The 21464-nt window shown below is 39.6% G+C and overlaps 1 protein-coding gene across 2 annotated transcripts in view; it reads left to right on the plus strand.

The window, feature by feature from the left end:
* Nucleotides 1–7688: 7688 nt before the first annotated feature.
* col24a1 (collagen type XXIV alpha 1) overlaps nucleotides 7689–21464 on the plus strand; it is a 129240-nt gene continuing 115464 nt past the window's right edge. The window contains exons 1-2 of one of the 2 annotated variants that reach the window (XM_077584106.1): nucleotides 7689–8220; nucleotides 21056–21126. In XM_077584106.1, coding sequence (XP_077440232.1) covers nucleotides 8168–8220; nucleotides 21056–21126 — 124 coding nt within the window. In that variant the 5' untranslated portion in view covers nucleotides 7689–8167. The remainder of the gene's footprint in view (nucleotides 8221–21055; nucleotides 21127–21464) is intronic. The other variant, XM_077584105.1, reaches the window with a different exon arrangement.

Raw genomic sequence — 21464 nt, forward strand, 5'->3', positions numbered from 1 at the left:
GAGAAGGGACAGGGAGGCGGAGGACGGGCGGGGAGAGGTGAAGAGGGAGAGGAAGCAAGGGGGAGGAAGGGGGAGGGGAGAGGGAACCACGGGGCACCCCGGCGGCCCACAGGCCCCGACCCGCGTCGCCGGACCCAGAGCGATGGACCGCACCGGGGCGCCGCCGCCCCGGACACCAGGGAGAGCCCCGCAACACAGCACCCACCACGAGACCCAGGGAACGACCAAGACGCAGCCGCCACCCAGCAGCCAACAGAGGGGCAGACCCGCCCACGCCCAGCCAGGGGGGACAGCACCTGTAGAGTTAGTCCCCTGGCATGCAGTGAATCCGAATATTAGCCTTTAGTGCCCATTGGAGGTGAATCTGCTCGATCCTGTTGGCAGCAACTGGGTTCCTGACTATAAAAACACAACCATTAGTAACAAACTGCCAAATGCAGAGACATCAATGTAAGTTATCACGATGTGGTGGCTCTCGCTAACAGGCAGAATTAAATAACCAGAATTAGGTTAAAATATTCTATATACGTAGACCATATTTCTATGAATTTTGATATTTGTTTTTTATTTGAGGCCGATATTTTTTCCATTAAAATGTGATTTATGAGGAGGTTAGACCATTGGTCGATATTCAGAGTTTGTTTATTTTTCCAGTTAACAAGAATTGTTTTTTTAGCGATAGTAAGGGCTACAAGTGTAGATTGAAATTGTTTATGTGGTAGGTCAGTTGTTGTTAGGTCACCTAGCAAACACAGGTTTGGAGATAAAGGTATCCTATAGTCCAAGATAGCGGAAAGTGTTTCTAAGACTTTAGTCCAGAAATACATAACCGGGGTGCATAACCATAAAGCATGAAAATAAGTGTCTGTAGTGTTTTGTAAACACTGGAGACAAATGTCGGAGTCGGAGAGGCCCATTTTCTTCATCATATATTGAGTAATGTATGTTCTATGGATTATTTTGTATTGGATAAGTTGTAAATTTGTGTGTTTTGTCATTTTAAATGCATTTTCACAAACTTGAATCCAAAAGTCAGATTCCGGAGCTATAGACAAGTCTGTCTCCCATTTTAAGATGGGTAAAGACATTTTATCCGTATATGAAAGTAACTTATATATTTTTGAAAGTTTTTTTGTTGTTGTCGGAGAAAGCTTGGTAATATCTTTAGCTAAGCCAGGCGGTTGGAGCGTACCCTGAAGTGTTGGAATTTGTTTCTTTATCATATTTTTAACTTGCAGATAATGTAAAAAATTTCCGTTTGTTATTTTGTATTTTTGGAGCAAAGATGTATATGATATAAACATATTATCTGAGAAGAGATGGTGAAGATGTGTGATTCCTTTCTGCTCCCACACACCTAAATAAAACGTTTGGTTGTTAATTCGAAAGTCAGGGTTATGCCATAGGGGAGAAAGCCCACAGGGCTCCACTTGGGCTTTTGTAATTTCTAATGCCTTCCACCAGGCAGTCAGGGTGGCGGAGATCATTGGGTTTTTAAAACAATTATGTCGCTTAATCGATGTTGTAATAAAGAGTAAATCTAGAAGTCTGAGGTTATTACAATCCTTCTGTTCTAGTTCCAGCCAACAGTTAGTATCTCTGTTGGGTTGTGCCCATAGAACGATATATTGTAGCTGGTTAGCTATATAGTAGTACATAAAATTTGGTGCCTCTAGACCACTTTTGGATTTACTTTTCTGAAGAGTAGATAGACTAATCTTTGCTTTTTTTTTTTCCAGTAAAATTTTGTAACGGCTGAGTCCAACAACTGGAACCATTTAGCCGTAGGTTTAAATGGAATCATTGAGAAAAAATAGTTTATTTTAGGTAAAACTTTCATTTTAACGGTGGCTATTCGTCCTATTAAAGAAATAGGAAGATTATTCCAGCGTTCCAAGTCACTATGAATGTTATCCAGAAGTGGAGAAAAATTTAAATGAATTAAATCAGTTAATTTAGGTGAGATTTTTATGCCTAAGTATTTTAAATTACCTATAGGAAATGAGTAATGTGGGTCCTGGCTTGCAGGGTTCCATGAATTTTCTGTAATAGGTAGAAGTGTTGATTTTGTCCAGTTAATAGAATAATCTGACAACTGTGAGAATTTAGTTATTAAGTTAAAAAAAAAAAAGAATAATCAACTCAACAAGTTTCATTTCACAACTTCACACTTTGCTATGTCTTGCACCTTCTGTGATCTCTATTGCCTCTTTTCCATGAGCTCGGTTCCACACCGAGACCGCCTTCCTCGGTCCCAGATGTTTGCCTTTCCATTCGACTTTTTTGGGGCCGAGTGGTTGCATTGGAAATGCTTTTTAGAACGATCATTGTGGTTTCATCACTGTCATCTGATTGCCCAACAGTGATGCAGCAACCAGTTCCTTGGAACATGCCTATTTCCTGGTTTTACACACTGTGGTAGTGGATGAATTGTTAATGATTGTGGCCAAAAACAAATAAAAATGCGAGCGCACATACCGCTCACCGGGTTCACTTGAATGAAAGCTCCAGCAGCCGGTGACCACCGGAGGCCTTCAGATGCTGAAGCACGACGAGCCATTGTCTTGGAGCGGTGGTCAGCTTCGCGTGCCAGGTGTACTGCATCATGATTGCAATATTTCATCCATGTAACATAGGAAAGTCTAAATATGATTTAATGTTGGTGTAAAATGCAAAATTATTGTACTGGATATATTATATTTTTGTCTTGACGCTATCCGGTTGGCAACCGACGGGCACCTGTCTTGCTGGTTTAAACTCGGAAATAGCTTTTTGGTTTAGACGCGAAAGCTTCTGAGCATTTGATGGGCTTTGCGAGGTCCCGACATCATGCAACAGCATTTCATATTCTGAATCCCCGCAAAAACCGTAGCCGAGACTCATCACTCAGGAAATGTTATGGCATGGCCAAAACCCCACACACAGTTCAATTGATCCCGCCCCAATGGCCTATCTATCTATCTATCTATCTATCTATCTATCTATCTATCTATCTATCTATCTATCTATCTATCTATCTATCTGTCTGTCTGTCTGTCTGTCTGTCTGTCTGTCTGTCTGTCTGTCTGTCTGTCTGTCTGTCTGTCTGTCTGTCTGTCTGTCTGTCTGTCTGTCTGTCTGTCTGTCTATCTATCTATCTATCTATCTATCTATCTATCTATCTATCTATCTATTATAATACAAAAGCAATGGAGGCTGAGTGGTGTCGTGCCTGGTGGTATAGTGTTGTGCATTGTCATTAGGCATATCACTCTTACCTACATGTGCACAAACAATCCTAAAAATAAAAACAGGCAAAACACAGATGGAATAAACAAGATTTGCATTTATCTCGCTTGGCACTACACATGATCATGGTTTGAACTCCAAGTTCGACTGACGTTTGAGTCCAAATTTTCCAGGGAATTGCGGTTTGGAACACTGACAACACAACTCTAATTAACAGACAATATGTATTGTGTATTATATGTATTATTGTGTTGTGTGTAATGCTTCATGATGAAGCTTTGATCACATAGAAGGTGCTTATCATTCAAAAGACAACCAACCACAATCCTGCCTTCCATCATGTATTCACTATAGTCTCTCTCTGCGAACAGCAGCCTATTGAGTGTCATTGAGATTTTGGCTCAATTACATCACATTTATTGGCTATCCCAGTGGCTAAGTTATGAAGCCTGCTAGAAGGGAATATTATGTTACAAAAGATAGTCAGTGTACACCAATCTGCCCATTTTTCAAGAAAGAAAAAGAAAGAGGTTTTGATTTTTCGAAACCAGTTGTTCTTAGTGCACTTGAATAGTGTTCATTAAACACATTTGACTTTCCAGCATATTTATTGTCACACCGCGGTGAGGGTGTCTTGTCATTTCCTGTTTTATTGTGAAAAGTCTGACTCCTCTCGTTTCAGGTCACTTGCCCTTCCTCGTGTGGTGTCTGTGTCAACCCTGATCCCTGATTGTTTCCACCTGTTCCCCATTACCCTCATGTGTTAAATAGTCTGCGTTTTCCCTGTCTTGTGCCGAAGTGTTTTCGTTTGAGCCACTGAAGCCTGCCATAGACCACAGCCTTGATACCCAATTGCCTTGTTGGCTTTATTGCCTTGTCTCGCGAGAGAACCTTTGTTTGTAATTTTGTATAGCTTAGTTTTGTTTAGTCATAGAGTGATTTTTGTTTTTGAATGTAGTTTTGAACTTCCTCCCTTTTGGAGCGCTTTCAGTTAATGTTTGTATAGTCTTTATTTTCTCCCTCTCATCGAAGAGCTTTTGTTTTGTTAATTAAAAGCTGCTTTACCCTCCACCTCTTCCTCTGCGTCTGAGTCCAAAAACAGCCTCGTTGTGTCATTTATTAGATGAACAGTAGATTATACATGCATAAACTGTTCCTCATATTAAGTGTGTGAATGTGGAAACCCCCCACCAATCAACAACAATGGGTTAATTTACGCAGCATTAACATTGTTATTATATTCTTGCATTTTATAGATCATGGTTTATTGCCATAAAAAAACTAATCTCTGTTGTAGTTCATACCAAAATTGAGTACAGTACACCACAGTAGTAACTTTTGCTAACTTAATCTTCTGGCGTTATTCACTGTGAACCCTCTGAACGGCACACCACCACTAAAATGTACTTCAGTTTTTTTGTTTGTGTGTGACTTTTGGCTTACGGCAGTGGTGTCCAAACTCGGTCCTCGGGGGCCGGTAGTCCCGCAGGTTTTGGATATTTCTCTCCTCCAACACAGCTGAAGCTCATCAGCAAGCTCTACTAAGCCTGATAACAATCCTGTTGATTGAAACAGGTGCGTTGGAGCAGGGAAACCTCCAAAACCTGCAGGACTACCGGCCCCCGAGGACCGAGTTTGGACACCACTGGCTTACGGTAATAATTGCCGTATGGAAAACCACTTTATATTTTTACATTTTTTATTATGTTTCATCATGTTTTTTAAATTCATTTTTTACAATACGCGGCACGGTGGCTGACTGGTTAGCACGTCCGCCTCCCAGTGCTGAGGACGTGAGATCGAGTCCGGGCTTCGGCCTTCCTGGGTGGAGTTTGCATGTTCTCCCCGTGCTTGCGTGGGTTTTCTCCGGGTACTCCGGTTTCCTCCCACATTCCAAAAAACATGCATGGCAGGTTGATTGGACACTCCAAATTGTCCATAGGTGTGATTGTGAGTATGATTGTTTGTCTCTGTGTGCCCTGCAATTGACTGGCAACCAGTTTAGGGTGTACCCCGCCTACTGCCCGAAGCCAGCTGGGATAGGCTCCAGCAACCCCTGCGACCCTTGTGAGGACAAGCGGTAAAAGAAAATGGATGGATGGATTTTTTACAATACTTTTTTTTTTTTTTTTTACATAACAGAGGATGGAACAGATTAATTTTATTTTTTACTTATTTCAATATTTTGGTTTGTCAGTTTGAATTCTGTTGTCTATGATGTAGCACATATGTCCGAACTACAACATCTTGTCTTTTTGATTGCTGGAAGAGGGTGAAAACATCTGCTTGAGTCATTGCTATCCTGAGATACTAGCTGATGGTAAAGCCAGAGAGAGGGAGCAAGGGAGAGGGTGCAACTCATTCACACAGAACCTGCTGCACAAAAATGTTTGTAAGCAACACAAAATGAACGCTCTTTACTGTTTACAGTTACTGGCCAACTTGACTTGGGAGTTTCCATGACCATTTGACCTCTAGTGCATTATTCCTTATTAAGGCATCAAAGGCTCAAATCATCATTTTACTGTGTAGTACTGCATTAAAGACGCTCTGTCTCCCAGACCCAGTAGCGTCCCGTAGTTTCTATGCAATGTTCTATGTCTGTTCAGTGAGCTGGGGGAGGCTACAATCATTAAGAAAAGGGAAGTGGGGTGCGTAGGTGGAGTGGGACGGGCAGCTCAGAGATCCACAGAGCTCTGTTTGTTTTAAGCTGATGTATTCATCTGGAGCTGGAAGAGTGGAAGTGGGTCAAAGCTGTTTGATTGAGAAAAGGTGGCCATATTGTGGTGCTCTGTTCATACATGAATAGACAATGAGCCTCATAAACCGACTGTATATACAAACAAGTATGACAACTGCTCACAAGTCTCTAGAGGCAGATAACGATTCGCACTTACATTCATACTTTACAGAAAATTTAGAATTCAGCAAACCGAAAACATGTGCTTTGAAACTCTGAAGCCACAATTCTCAGTTATCTTACTTAAGCATAGGACAATAAGACATGGTTTGAGGGCTGTAAAGTCAGTGGTTTCAATCCCACAACTGTAACCATAATGTACAGATGCTAGCCTACTTTGGGAGCAGTGGTCTAGATACCCCCAAGCAAGACACAGAACTGCCAAACAGCTCAGGGCACACACCACCTTGCTTCTCTTGCCTTCATCTGACAAAAAAATAGGGGAATTAAGCTCCTGGGCGAAGGTAAAATGCACCATGACAAACTTATTTTGACCATTCCTAAATTTTTGCACATGATAAATTGCTCAATGTTTTCAGTAGGCTTCTTCTTGCACAACTTACTGTTCTCTAGGAAGGAACTTCACAACATTTTTGATCCATGAATGGACCAGCAAATATTCATACATCCATTTTCTATGCTGCTAGTAGTTAGTAATTAGTAGGGATGTTTTTCATAAGCACTTTTTCCCCCCAGACAGATACCAGTGCAAGTACTCAACTCTTGAATAGTCACAGATACCGATACCAAGTACCAATACTACTAGTACATAAAATCCCCCATCGAAAAATGATAGATAATTGTTTCCCCATATAGCATTTTTTGGGGGTTGAAATTGCAATTATCTTTTCTTCTCGTTTATACAGGGAGTCCTCGAGTTACGTTGTACGTGACCTACATCATTTTGACTTTACGGCACCCGTGTCTCGTCCGTAGCACATTCTTTTTCCTTGATTCCCACAGTAATCACGCCATTTTAAAGTTATAAAAAATTGTGTTGTTGTTACCTCCAGGCAGCAACGGACATCCGTCAGCAGGTCGGCTTGCCATCAGGCGCGTCACATTTCAGTGTTTAAGTTTGAATTAGCGTCACGCAAAAATGTTTTTTTTTTTTATTACTGTACAAAGTATTTTAATGTGAATATTGACTTGAACAGGGAAATCCGAGTTAGATAAATTCGGGTTAGATCTCCAGCGTAGGAATGGAACTTCGCCGTAACTTGAGGACTCCATGTACTTCCTGATTGTAAAACGACCACAAATAAATGATGACCAAAGTCATTTATGGCAATTTTATATTAATGAAAGGACAATTTGTTTTCATAGCGAAAGCTGATATCCAACATTTTGTTTTAGAGGCTAACATAGTAGAAAACCCAATGTGCAAAATCCCCAGTTTAAGTGTAGTCAAAATAATTCATTCAGATTCCAATCCAATAAATACAACATATTCGCACCTCTGAGAAGCTCATCCTTCACATCTAATTTCATTACTGTTAAAACAATCACAGATCTAGCCCCCCCCCCGCCCCTTTTTTTTAAGTCTGTATACCCTGAAGACAAATATATTTATAGAGCTCCGAATATGTAGGCTATGGTATGTGTGCGCACATGCCAAAATTGTGTCCATATTGCGCACATGCCAAAATTCTATCCGTGATGTCACAAGGCAGAACTTGGTGAAATCCAACACCAGCAGCTGGTAAGTAGGAGTTGTGCTGAGCTGAATGCTGTCTGTCTCATCAGTGCAAGTCAAGGCACATAGCACAAACCAACGCCTGGAGGTAAAGACGCGCAGCTAGCGCACAGCTTGTAGAGAAGAAGCCTCAGTTCAGAAGGCGTCGGGGTGCTCTGTGAATGCAAAGGGAACACATCGACAGTCGGACCTGCTACGTGTGTGTGTGTTTGTGTGTGTGTGTGTGTGTGTGTGTGCAACCACTGCGCGTCTCCAGTTTGGATCTAGAAGCAGTGCGCGCGCCATTAGCGCTTTGGCGCAAAAGGGAGCCGGCAGAGAGGCAGCAAGCGAGCTCTTGTGGACAATCACACGATGAGCAATCTCTGAGCTGGCAGTAACATTACTCCTCCGACCACTTGAAGCTTCCCTTGGCTGCTTCCAAAGGGTTAGCCCATGACAAGGTATCCTTTAGAGTGCGATTCTGTTTTCATCCAGATTTCTGCTGCCTGGACAAATGCATACAAATGCATTTAGGAGCTCAACGGACAAGGAGTGGACACGTTTCCGCGGCAGCAACGTAAGTGCATGTGCTTTTGCTTAACTAGCACGCAGATGTCATATTATGAGTGTTTGAAAGTGTTTACGCGACAGGCTCATGGTTAGTGCTTGTGTAATTGGAAACATTATTCTGCTCGTTTGTTGGCATATTTCCCTGAAAGGCTGCCAAGTGATTGAACATGGTTCAACTTCATGCGCTTACGAGACTCAATTTAACCAGTTCAACACTATAACGGACTAAACCATTCATTTTACTGTATGTAGCTCCAAAACAGCTTTATTTTAAAACCTTGAGGTCATGGGCTCACTGTTTCCTAATGACTTCCACTTAATGATTTTTATTTGCATTTACAGTATACAGTTAGCTATAAAATATTAGAAAAACTATTATAAGAAAACCCTTGCAGAGGTTCATGCGCACTCTGGGTATCCATAATGCTTTAAAGAAAAAGTGCTTATTCAGCATGCCACTGATAGATGTCAAAGAGGAGTTGTAAAAAAAGAAGAGCAGTAAAACGCTTTCCAGAACAGTCATCACAGCAGTGTGCAATATTGATATCCAGAATAAACCAACCCCCCCCTTCCTTATTTAATTGATAGTGGACCTTGCAATGTCTGGAACTACATTGTACTTGTATTCCAAATCGCCAATACAGTACTCTGTTATGAATTCTCTCCAGATGTGAGCAAAAGTTTTTTTTGTCTTTTTTCTTTTTTTTTTTTTAAACAATGCGTTCCTTTAACTCTCTCTGCACTCTCAGCAGAGGAAAGATTACCTCTTGACAATAAAGTAGACTTGAAATGATCACAATTCTTGTTTTTGCTCCTTCTGAGTGAACATGAGAAGTGAGTTGACTGAGCAGCCAGCCTTCTTTGAATTTAGAGTTTAGTGTGTATGCATCAGTGGTTTACTGGCTCTTGAGCTTTAGACAATCAACCACTGTTAGGGGCATTGCTGCTACTTTGCTGTCAGTGACACAACACAGCAAGATAGGACCTATCCGAACCATTCAGTTGACTTTATTGCAGGAGGTCAAGAGGCGCATGTACAATGTTGACTTTCTTGTTAAAATGTGCTCATCTTTGGCCTGAAAGATAGCAGGTTCAAGTCTGTCATTGAAAGTCAATGGTTATTGGAATTGGAGAGAGGCCACTTCCTGAGCACTTCTGAAGCGCTTTTGAGCAAAGTACAGGCTCAGTGTGATCTGTGTTCAGCCTCAGACATTGTCAGAGTTTAAATTAAGGGCATTTTTTTAAAAATTTTTTTTACATTTTAAAACAGGATTGTCAAATATACAGCCATGCCATGTCCTGTCGTCATAATTTCCTTGCTTTGCGGTGTTCCTGTTTGGTTTGTGGCTTTGACAGGCCTTCAGGGGCTCTGATCTGGCCCGTGGGGACAGAACACAAACTGCAGTTTTTCCCCACTAAAATTAACCATTGTTGCTAATTCAATCCACTGGAAGGCACACTGACGACTACTTAAATGACATTCTGAAATTTGGTTGTTCCTCTGGATTTGATGGAAAAAAATGATTTATTTTTGTTAAGAAATGTCAGATTATTCTGTGAAGATTTTTTATAATGTGCTGTACTTTGTAATTATTTGGACTGAAAAAACAGGAAATATTTTTGACCTGCCGTTATTTATAGCTTATTATACCACAGACATAATGGTCCGGTCCCAGATCAAATTTGTGTGAACATGGCACCTACACTAAAATGAGTTTGACACCCCTGATTTAAAAGCTGTAGCCAGGTGGTTGAATGATATATCTGTGACATGCGTTTATAAAAGTAATCCAAGGATCAAGAATGAAACACCATATTTTTGTTGTGATATTAGCCTGTTTTGATGGTGAAACCCAGTCTTATTAAAGTGAGCCATTGATCAGCTTGACCAATATACCGCTAATCCAGTGGTGAGTATATGGATTTTGTTACGATGATGAGTTGGAGCATAGTATGGATTGTATTTTCATTGTGGAGTAGCACTCCATCACCTATTACCCTTGTCAACCAATGGACAGATCCATGTGTGTGGTGAGTGCAGTTGACACATGGGCAAACACAAATAAACTCCTACCCCCACTGAATTCACCAAGCAATCACATATGTGCCACTTAATTCAAAGCAAATACGGTGAAGCAACATTTAGCTGTCACGCTGCACGCAATTTGAATTAGCTGCCAGCAGAAGTCAGCCCCAGTTGTGAATGCTTTTAACTCCAAGTTAAAAACTATGCTTTGACATACTTTTGCAGACATAGGTCATTTTTGTTTTATCTTGAAACTGGCCAGGATCAGTTTAGCTCTCAGGTCACAGGCGGAGAACTACAATATGTTGTGTGTGGGGCGGCTATCATGTAAAGCTGCACTGTTGCATAACAGAAGAACGGAAATTCTGACTGGCTCGCTCAACGACACACTCTCATAAATGTACTGATAACAAAAGAATACAGTACTTGACTATTTAATTTTAACCCTGGATGGTGGGCAGGCACTGCATAGCCCAACTATTTGTATGCAAGCAATTAAAATGTTAAATTTCCAAATTTAGTGATCTTAAGATAAAATTGCTGTAAGTTTGTGATTTTTGTTTGTTTCATTCTGCAGTGCGCAATGTGCCCTTTTGAAAAGAGAAATCAAATCAAAATCAAATACTGGATAGTGTTTTTTTCCCACTCATTCTTTTAATTAAAAAAAACATCCAGGCAAAACTGCATTAAGATGTATGTAATGCACTTTTAAGATCAGATTAAAATAAACACTAGTCCTTGATAAATCATGCATTCAGTGATCACAGCTCGAACACCTTTTGCTGCCTGTATGCTCACTTTCTGCGCATAGGTATATGTACAATCGACTTTGGTCTATTTCTGTGACCTAATTTAAGGCTTCTAACATCTGCAAGTCCAGCCGTAAAAGCAAAAGGGTAAACCAATAAAGACCACTGTAAGTTTACTCACAGCCATTTGTCTGCATGCTGTCTTGTGGACTGAGTCAATCTTTACTCTGGTCTGCACTGACCTCTTGACTCCAGACACCAATCTAGAGGGAACATTGGCTTAAGAATTAACTACTGTACTAAAGATACAGAAAATCCATCCATCTATTTTTGTCTATTTTGTTTAATGTCTAGTATAATGTTGAGTGTAATAGTTGATGGGGAGTTTTGACAAAAGCCATCACAAGTCTACCAAACAGTGCAAAAGAAATCAAAAATATGTTGGCCATTATTGCTTCCGCAGTATCAAGTCATTAGACATCGGCGTTCGGCATCAGCATTCTGGTGTTAATGTGAAAACACATAAACGATATACTGGCTACAGATCAGTTGCTTGGTGTTTTTGGTTGTGGTTGAAAAGATAACAATGCAGTACATGGTATACAAACCTCGAGAGCTGTTGTTTTAATTACCTTTTTCATTTTTTTGCTCTAGTAAGGGACTTTCTCGTAGGTAGGGTCTCTATATTCATAGACAGCACAGCTGCGCGCAAAAAAAGAGAACGAGAAGAGACACTTCGAGTGAAAATACGTTGGCCATGTTCCTTTGCAAAACACCCTTTAACCCTCTGTGGCTCAAAACAAATTTAATAGGAAAAATCAGATATTTGGGGAAAAATATCATATGGAGTATACAGTTCAGATTTTTGGGGAAAAGGGGGCGGAACCTTATACAATGAATTCTGGGATGTTGCAAAATTTAAACATTGGCCCGCTGTGGTAATTTAACACTGAAAACTGAATATTGTGTGAATATGGTGTTGACTGGAGCTGGACCTGGCTGAGGTTCATCGTCATCTGGGACCTCAGTGTCAATGTCTGCTTTGCCTTGTACGCTATGAATTACAAAATCAAGCTTGTTAAGATTTGCTCTTGGTATTGCTACCAGTGGCTCATCATCATCATCAAGGCTGAAGTCAGAGTCATGTGCTTCAAGAGTTTCCTCAAAATCTGGATAACCAATTTCATTGTCTGAAATGGGTTGTGTGCAGATAAAGCCCATCAGGAAGGCAAATCATTTCAATGGCTTTCTTGACTGAATAAAATATTCATCGGCTTGCTATAACACACCACAAATCCTGCAAAGAGAGTATTCTGTAAGATAGTTTGATTAAAAAAAAGCTTTCGGTCCTAGGAAGATCTATACTAATATACTATGTTCCATGGAATTTGGGCTACATCGGTGTTGCTTACTGCACGGTCAAATGAACACCGTATTATGCCATTGCTTTTGATCAAATCTGCCTCTGATAGTGTTGTAACTTTACCCTAAATTATTTCATTTTCCATAGGGTATATCATAATTGACATATCAACGTAATAAGTAAACACTGGTGATAGGAAACAAACCCTACACAGTAAATTCTGTAGAGTAAATTTGAATCTATTTAGAGTGGGACCAAATAGATTCAGTTTTAGAGCAGGCTAATATTTACACTTGGAAGAGAATAAAATAAAGAATTGGAAAAAAACTCACTCAAGGGTTGAGGAACTAACTCGTGACCTTCAGTTTGGGAGATGCCACACTACCACCTGAGCTATGCCCCTCCTACTGTTTGCGTATCTCCAAGAGAAGAGCAAAAACATTGTTTCTGGTCCGATGTTTTTGGTCTTGGAGTTAAGAATATTCCAGCTGACACGAGCGATATGCAGGGAGTCCTCGAGTTACAGCCGAGTTCCGATCCTACGCTAGCGATGTAACCCGAATTTCAACTTAAATTGGATTTCACCGTTAAAGTCTATATTTACATCAAAATACTTTGTACAGTAATAAAAAAACAAAACATATTTGCGCTACCTGGAAGAGTGGTAACCAATATTTCGTGTTTCCACACGGACATTCATTGCTGACGACTAATTCAAACTTAAACACGAAAAATGTGACGCGCCACATGGCAAGCAGACCTGCTCGATGGACGTCCATTGCTGGAGGTAACAACAACACAATAACTTTAAAATGGTGTGAATACTATGGGGAATCAAGGAAAAAGAAGGTGCTACGGACGAGGCACAGGCGCAGTAAAGTCGAAACGATGTAGGTCGCGTACAACGTAGCTAGAGGACTCCCTGCACTAATACTGTATACAGCAGGAGCTGCATGGTTCAGAGAGTAGATTCTAGATCCCAAGCTGAAGGTCGTAACTCCGTTCCTCAACCCTTGAGTGACTTTTATTATTATTTTTTTCAATTCTTCATTTTACTCTCTTTTAAGTGTAAATATTACTCTAAAACGGAGTCTATTTGGTCCTACTCTAAATAGAATCAAATTTACTCTACAGAATTTATTGTGTAGAAAAAAAATTGCTCAAAATACAGGCAAACTAGTATGTCATGGGGCATCCATTGGCACATGTCCAGCCACACGTTGCAAATTTGCAACAATGAAATAGAGCTAATCCTTGGGGAAAACCTAGAGGACATAAAACCTACAAAATGGCATATACTCTTTTCTCTATATTTTCATGACTCATTTTATGCAGTATTGGGCTCAAAATAAAGGAGATTGACAATGATACTTACATTAAATTGATGCCTACAAAATCCATTTGAGTGAATCCAAGAAGGCAGACATGTTGAAAGTGAGAGAGCTCGCAATCTAGTGAACTGTTGCTAATGCACAACGAAGTTCTGCAGTGGTACTTCTGAGTTTTAAAAAAAGGCTCATATAAAAGTGGATTAATTAGGGTATTAGTATTTAGTTTATCCAAATCTGCGACACCTGCCTTCAGAGGGTTTTAAAAATGTGACACACTGCACCTGCTTGCACTGGGGTCTGTGAAAATACCAACATTTGGTCTTGCCTGCCCCTAATCACAGTTACACCATGCCTTGCACCAGACATGCACTGGGCACGAGAATAGAGCCCAAGGACCTAATTAGAAAGACGGCTCATGGCAAAAAACACATTATTCATTGAAACTACTTTAAACATTTAAGCTGCTCAATGCTCAACTTTGAATAGCTACTGCCACGTGTGGCGGAAAAATGAAACTCAAAAAAATGAAATTGTGCAACGTACACCTTTAAAGAATTCAAGAGTGCACATCCACTATGTGCATTCCAGCACTACAAGCTGCGGCGATCATGGCGCATCAGGGTGTTTCCAGGCTCAAATTGAGACAGAGGTATACCAGGTATCTTCTTTTAAGGTATCGGTACTCACAAGGGTGACCGATACCATTATCGTCCCGCACACCTGCGGCCGTTTTACAATCAGGGACAAGAAATTAGATCCTGACCATGTGCCATGACATGTATGTATTCGGTAAATTCAACTGACTCGCTTTAATTTTTTACAAGCAACATATAATAATTCCATGTTTCAATTATAAGAATAATAGTTTCAATAAGAATATGACTATTATCATGTTAAAGCATTCATTCATTATCAGTCACTCAGGCTGGAGGTGGCAAGCAAATACGGTGGAAAACCCTGCGCATCTCCAATTTGTTGACAAAAAGTAGACAAAGATTTTATACTCTGGGAAACCAGATCTAACTAGACGCAGAGGTGGTGTTACGTGATTTTGGTGGAATTGATAGAGGCAAAGGCAGACAGATTTAGCGTTCTATTGTTGTGTTCATTGCTTTAAAGGATATTACATGCAGCTGCATCATCTCAATTTAGAGAGAGTCCTTCGTGTGTGGTGGATGTCATCTATTTCATTTACAAATATAGCTGCGTGGGACACTCCCTCTGAATCATTGTCAGGGTAGAGGGAGGTGTCACACTCAAGGCTGGCGTGCACTCCGGCCGCCCCGATTTTAATGCAAATGAGAGATGTTGCTACGATTGGCCGGAAAAAGGCTATGTTCTATCCTACAATTGTAAACAACGGTGCAAACGCCCTGTTACGCCCAATTGTACATGCACATAGTCTACGAAAATACCAAAAAAGAAAATTCCACATCATGCACACAATTAGACTTTCATTGGGAACGAAAATAGGGCCCCATATGTGTACCTCTCCCATACTCCTATAGTAGATGTTGAACAATTTTAAATTGTTTTGATACATAAACAACTTTTAATACTTTTCTGTCACTAATGATGTGTTTGGTTGTAGGCCAATTTAAACGTGGAGACATACAGTGCTGCTCAAAAGTTTCTGAACCTCTTGAGCAATTTGAATTTCCAATTGTTTCAACCTGATTTTGTTGTTCAATCTGAACCATTACATTTTATATAAAATAACAGGTGTAGGTTTATAATTTCAATGCATTGTTTTTTTTTATCAATTGTTTATTCAAAACTTTATTAAAAAGAGTTTTGAGTCAATTCATGTAGGTGCAAAAGTAAGAGAACCCTGAGCTGCATTGCTTAAAACAAGCAGTCAGGTAGGACAAATTGGTAGCTAAACTAACCACTGAAATGGACCAATGAAATGAGAGAGGTTTAGCGAAGAAATTGTGCATCACTGACTGAAACAGAGACAAAACAACATCACTTTAGTCTTACCCAGGTGAACCCATACAGGTCAGTCATGCTGAGAGGAAGAGAAATCTCAGGGGACCTCAAGAAATGGGTAGTGACAGCACATTTGTCTGGAGAAAGCTATATAGTCATCTAAAAAAATTGAGCTTCATCATTCCACTGTGAAGCAAGCACATCATCTGCAACTAGAGAACACTGAAAATTACTACAATCCTGCCTAGAAGTGGACGACCTTCTAAAAATATCAGCAAGAACCACAAGAAAAATGAAAGAGGTAGAAGCCTCTGCTCACAAAAAAGCACAAAGCTGTCTATCTCAACTTTGCCAGAGAGTACCTGGACAACACTGAAGCTTTTTGGAAGTCGCTTCTGTGAAAAGTCAACACTGCCAGCAAAAGAACCTTCACCCTACAGTAAAGCAGGGTGGTGAGAATGTTGAATTCTGGGTTGGCTTTTCATCCTCAGGACCTGGACAACTCCAAATAGTCCAGGGAATCATAAATTCAGAGGAATATTGTGAAATCCTGGGACATAACGTCCTTTGTGAAGTTACAGCCTGGTAGAAGATGGATCATGCAACATGACAATAATCCAAAACATTCCAGCAATACAACCAAGGAATGTCTGAAGAACAACAAGATTCATGTTCTGGATGTGCCCTGTCAAAATCCTGACTTAAATTCTTTCAAAATACTGAGGCGGGACTTAAAGCGGGCAGTTTATGCTAGACGCCCATCCAACCTCTCTCAATTGGCTGTATTTTGCAAGGAAGAGTGGCAAAAATTCCCCCAAAGTAGATGTGAAAGACCAATAAATCACTAAAGAAAGTGTTTGGACGATTAAGTGAGAGGTTCACATACTTTTGCACCCATGAAATCTGAGTTTTTCTTAAATCAAGAACTTTTGTTCAAGAATGAATGACAATATTATCATTCTTTTTGTTCAAATCCATTAGTTTCAATGTCAGAATTGTAGATTTGGATGTGACTAAACATTTAATAAGGTTATTTTAATATTCTATACAAAAAGTCTGACCATGCCTGCAGGTTTCACAAACTTTTGAGCAGCACTGTATCATTGTAAATTTAAGAAATACAACAACAACAAAATTAAGAAATGCATTTCCTTTTCCTTATGGCAGTTGTAGATGGAACTTTGCTCATTTGCCAAATTAATTCAAGCCCTGTCCTCTCCATCTTGTGCCTGCATGGCTGAATGAACCATTGTTGAGGATCAAAGTTGATTTGTTGGGAGAAAGACACATGACTGTTGTGGATTGGGCAAGTTCTAAATTGTGATTATTTATAGTCTTGACATGACACCCACTCTCCACATAGTGACATTTCCCTCAGTCAACAGAACAGTGTTTGGGGAGCTTTGTCTTTTTTTCAGTGCAAGGACTGGGATGCATGTCACTTACTTTTAATAAAGACTTACTGCCATTCATTTCCTCATTCAAATGACAGAATTACTGTTGACATGTTTTATGGTTCAACGTTTTTTCCTGTCACCCTGAGACAGAAAGTTTGCCAGCACATTTTGGTTGTGTGGCTATTTCTACCACCTTTCTACCTTATAGAAAGTGCTTGATCTCGGTGGGTGGGGGGTGAGGGGTGTTCAAGGATTCCTTAAATAACTCTTAACAGTGACAGAAAGAAAGGTTGTCTGAATCAGCATCAGACGGTCCCCCTTGACAGTCCAAAAGGGAATTTTATTTTTTATTATTGAATTATTATATTTAGCTTTCGTTCCCATTTGAAGTCTTTAGAACGAAGAGAAATTTCCTTTCTTCATTCCCCTCTCAGCAGATAAATTATTGTATTACCACATGCTGTTTTTTTTCTGTTGTCTTTTCATACTTTGGATTAAATGTTTGTGTTTCCGGACATGGATGCCTGACTACATTTTTGATGGAGAACAGGTTATAGTGTGTTTTTGCAATTACATGCATTTCCATTCTCACACAATGCTTTCCCTCTCTTCATCCCTTTCTGCTTGTGCTTCTCTTTCCGTCCCTTAAGTGAGGGAAAACAAACATGCGTGTTTGTCTGAAGCTGTCTGCCAAATATTGGGCCACACAAACTCTTGTTTCTTAAGAGTTGCTTCTCTAAGACAGTGAAAGTTTGTCAGGCAGCACCCGTGCTGTTTGCCACTATCACACGGCAGCTTAAGGAGCAGACCGTGAGCGATGGGACTTACCCATTTGTTTTGCGGGGAAAGAGCAAAACAGCCTTTTTAAAATTTTGTCCCAGTGTCGTCATCCCACAATTTGCCAGGAGCCACTGCACATTGTGTCAGCAGCTTCCATGGTTGTCAGCATGATTGATTTAGTCTAAATGTTCAGAGTATGCTGAATTACATTACAAATGCCCGGTAAAGCAGGCCCCCCCCTTTTCAAAGCAACATTAAAACTTGGCTTTTGGGTTAGGGTAATGGAAATTTTACCCTCACTCATTTAAATATTTTTTTCCAGATTTTAAAATGTGGAGAGCTTTGATTTGCTGTGCGGTTGCGCTAGTTAGGCATGACTTTAGTGAATGTAAACAGTGAATATTACATGGGACGTGTCTGAATAATGGACTCAGTCACAATGACCTTTTTGCAGTTATTGACTCATTTCATGTATCACATACTGTACATGTTCCAAAGATGTTTAGTCAACAGTGAGACTGGAGATTTAAAAAATCAGGTTACAAGTGAATTTGAAGAGTGCAGCATTAAGTGCATTATCTTAAAGAAATTGTTAATTTATTAACAATATTGAATGAGGTGTCAATGTCTTTAGCTTTAGCTGCAGCGCTTCTGTTTGTAGTTTGCAGTCGATGACGCATCAACAATTTGATTGTGCACTGCACAGAAACATCTTTAACACTACAATGGGCCTCTTCTGGTTGTTTACATTATACTTAAGGAGCTAAGTGGTGAAATGAGGACTTAGAGATGGAGTGTATCCCTTGGAGCATCTGAATGGAGTGCAGTGACATCTACAGTTAGGTGCATCCGTGGGTGCAAGACAAGTATGCAGGGTTCCACTGTGGAGAAAATTGAGTTACATCCATGCATTCATAACTCTTCTATGCCACAACTCCTCCAAAAATCTGTGTTCTTCTGATAAATATCTGCGAATAATATACATGAATTAATGGAACAGTAAAATAATCAACAGAGAGAAAAAAAACTATTGATTACAATCTATTTTAACATTTATCACTCATGGTCTAGTATTTATATAATTTTTTTTATTATTGTAATTGAGATTAGAATGACTGTTTTCTATTTGCTGTGATGATGCTGGTAGTTTTGTGTGTGTAAAGAATACTTTTGCATTGTCAGGTCATTGCATTTGTGGCCAATATTATCCATTCTTGGATGTACGTTTGTACATCATTGTGGTTAAATAAATGCACAGTTTTAGTTCAAAAGGTGGTAAATGATGTAACTTCAGAAAGTATTATGATGATTGAGTTGTCTCATTGTTTGTTGAGGGTCTTCATCTATGCAGCTGTACTTAATCCAGGAGGAACCGAGAAAACATGCCATGATGCAAACTTTTGCCCTCTCACCCAAAAAACAATACAGTTGAGTGTTAAATAGAAGAGTTAGGTTACATCATATCACTAATGGTGATTATTCCCCGTGGTCCAGTAATAAAATAAATACATAAAATGAAATAAAATTTTATTTATTAGAGTTTGGATTTGTTTGGGTCCAAAAGTTTATGAATATAGCGATTTTGACGCGGTTTGGTTTGTTACCAACTTCAGATATGAAGCTATGATGCACATAGAGACCATTGCGGGACTTCTTTCAACATGACAGCTATCTATTTATAAATATCTATGCCAACAGCCAAGGCATAATGGAATATATGCATAAACTAAACGATCACGTAGCATTTCAAAATGACCCAGTCCATCAAGCTCAGTTCAGTCATGTCACGTCAAGTCCAGTAGTCCCGCCACGCCAGGACCAACCCAGTCCAGTCTTAAGTCCAGTCCATTCACATCACGCTGAGTCCAGTCCAGTCCTGTCAAGGCCAGTCCAGCCACATCAAGTAAAAGTTGCTAACTCACCTTGTCTTCGTTTGAATAACCACTTTAGGTTTATTTCTATCCCTGTCTTGTATCGTGCTTCCCTGCATTTGTGTCCACCATCACAAACCCGTGACACCCATTAGCTCTTGCAATGTGCAAAATGTAATCTTCCAGCGGTTCATAAACGTTAAAAATAAAGCAATACAAAATACATAAACAATGATTAAAGACATAGTATTAATAATGAAATCAAATAACAAACTAGCAATTTCTGGAGAAATTGTGTGTGAATGCTGAATGAAACAATAGGTGTGGAATCATATTGAATCAAGTGAAATGTTATTGAAAGATATGGAGTTATGTTGAATGGTATTGAATGATTTAGACCAATATTAATGGCAGGAACCCTAACCCAAGTTAATATGCACTATTTAGAGGAAAACTGTAATTTTTGCTAAATATTGATCCTAAGGTGACTTGAATAAGATGAACAGTTTTTTCATTTCAAGTGGGAGTGAATTTTTGAATGTCTTATTCGCAATAAATGGGATGTGAATGCTGAAAGCAATGATTTTAATGTATGCAGTTGTGCAGGTATTATATTTCTCTGTCTCCAACTAGTTGCATTTATAATTGTTTGGATAGTAACTCTGCCTGTGCGTCATCAGAACTGAGTCATCATGAAGTATTGTCTAAATCAGCTATCACCAACCTATTTTATGCCACTGGTTTAATAGGTTTTACATGAAGCAATATTTTGACGGCACAGAAACAACTAAAAACAGATTATTAAGACCAATTTGTTTACTAACCAAAAGTCTTACGCGTGCTTCTCTTCAGCAACTCGACCACATCCTTGGATAATGCAATTACACCTCCAGTGTTACCTACAGAGGCTACCCCTTGAAGCATTAGCAGCCCTTGAAGCATGTATATATGGGTCATTACAGAAATGGAGGACATTTGGGATTCAAAATTCTTGAAAAAATAAACCTTCACTTTTCAGATTTTCTGCTACATGTTCATCAGTAAAAAGTAATAAACTATTAAAAAGGCTTTATTGGCTCAATTTATAGATCTACGATTTCAACCCTGTTAATTAATGTAGTACAACCCTGTCACTCTAATCACAGCAACATGATTTCAGGAGTAGAAGTTAGCTGTTACTGCTAACCAAGAGTACAAACTTAGTTGCATAAATATTAAGGAAAAATTGTCTTATTCTAATCATATGCATAACAGGGTTGCATGAGGTAGAGTGAGACATTCAATCACTGTGAAAAAAAAAGAGAAATAGAACAGTGGACATACCTTTGCTCATCAGTTCTCATTTTCACTGTAATAGAAATGCAATTTTAATTTGTTTCCATCTGCCCTTTAGGTGGAACTTTCTCCTGCTCCTGTCAGTATGCTCTGCAGCACTCTCTGGAGAAGAAGACTACCTAGCTCAAAGTACGTAGCATTTTGAAATTCGTCAGAAATATATATTTTTCATTAAGGGTGCAGCACCTAAGGCTGACATGACTAACTCACTCCATCCTAAATAAATAATAGATTGGTAAAACTTAGAGAAACTTAAAGAAAATAGGTACATTATTTCACTTGCACATCGCATGAATACGATCCATCCGATTGGTTAGCAGGGATACCAAACCTTTGTTGAGCCATGCTACTCTTCTCTTGTATGAACGCAACTGTCGGATAACTGTGTAGTTGTACTTTATGTCATCAAGTGGAAGAGCATTTAATTGTTCTGCCTGACAATATATGCCACTGGCATAGATGAGTGA

The sequence above is a fragment of the Vanacampus margaritifer genome, chromosome 13, assembly GCF_051991255.1.
Source record: "Vanacampus margaritifer isolate UIUO_Vmar chromosome 13, RoL_Vmar_1.0, whole genome shotgun sequence".
Taxonomy (NCBI): Eukaryota; Metazoa; Chordata; class Actinopteri; order Syngnathiformes; family Syngnathidae; genus Vanacampus; species Vanacampus margaritifer.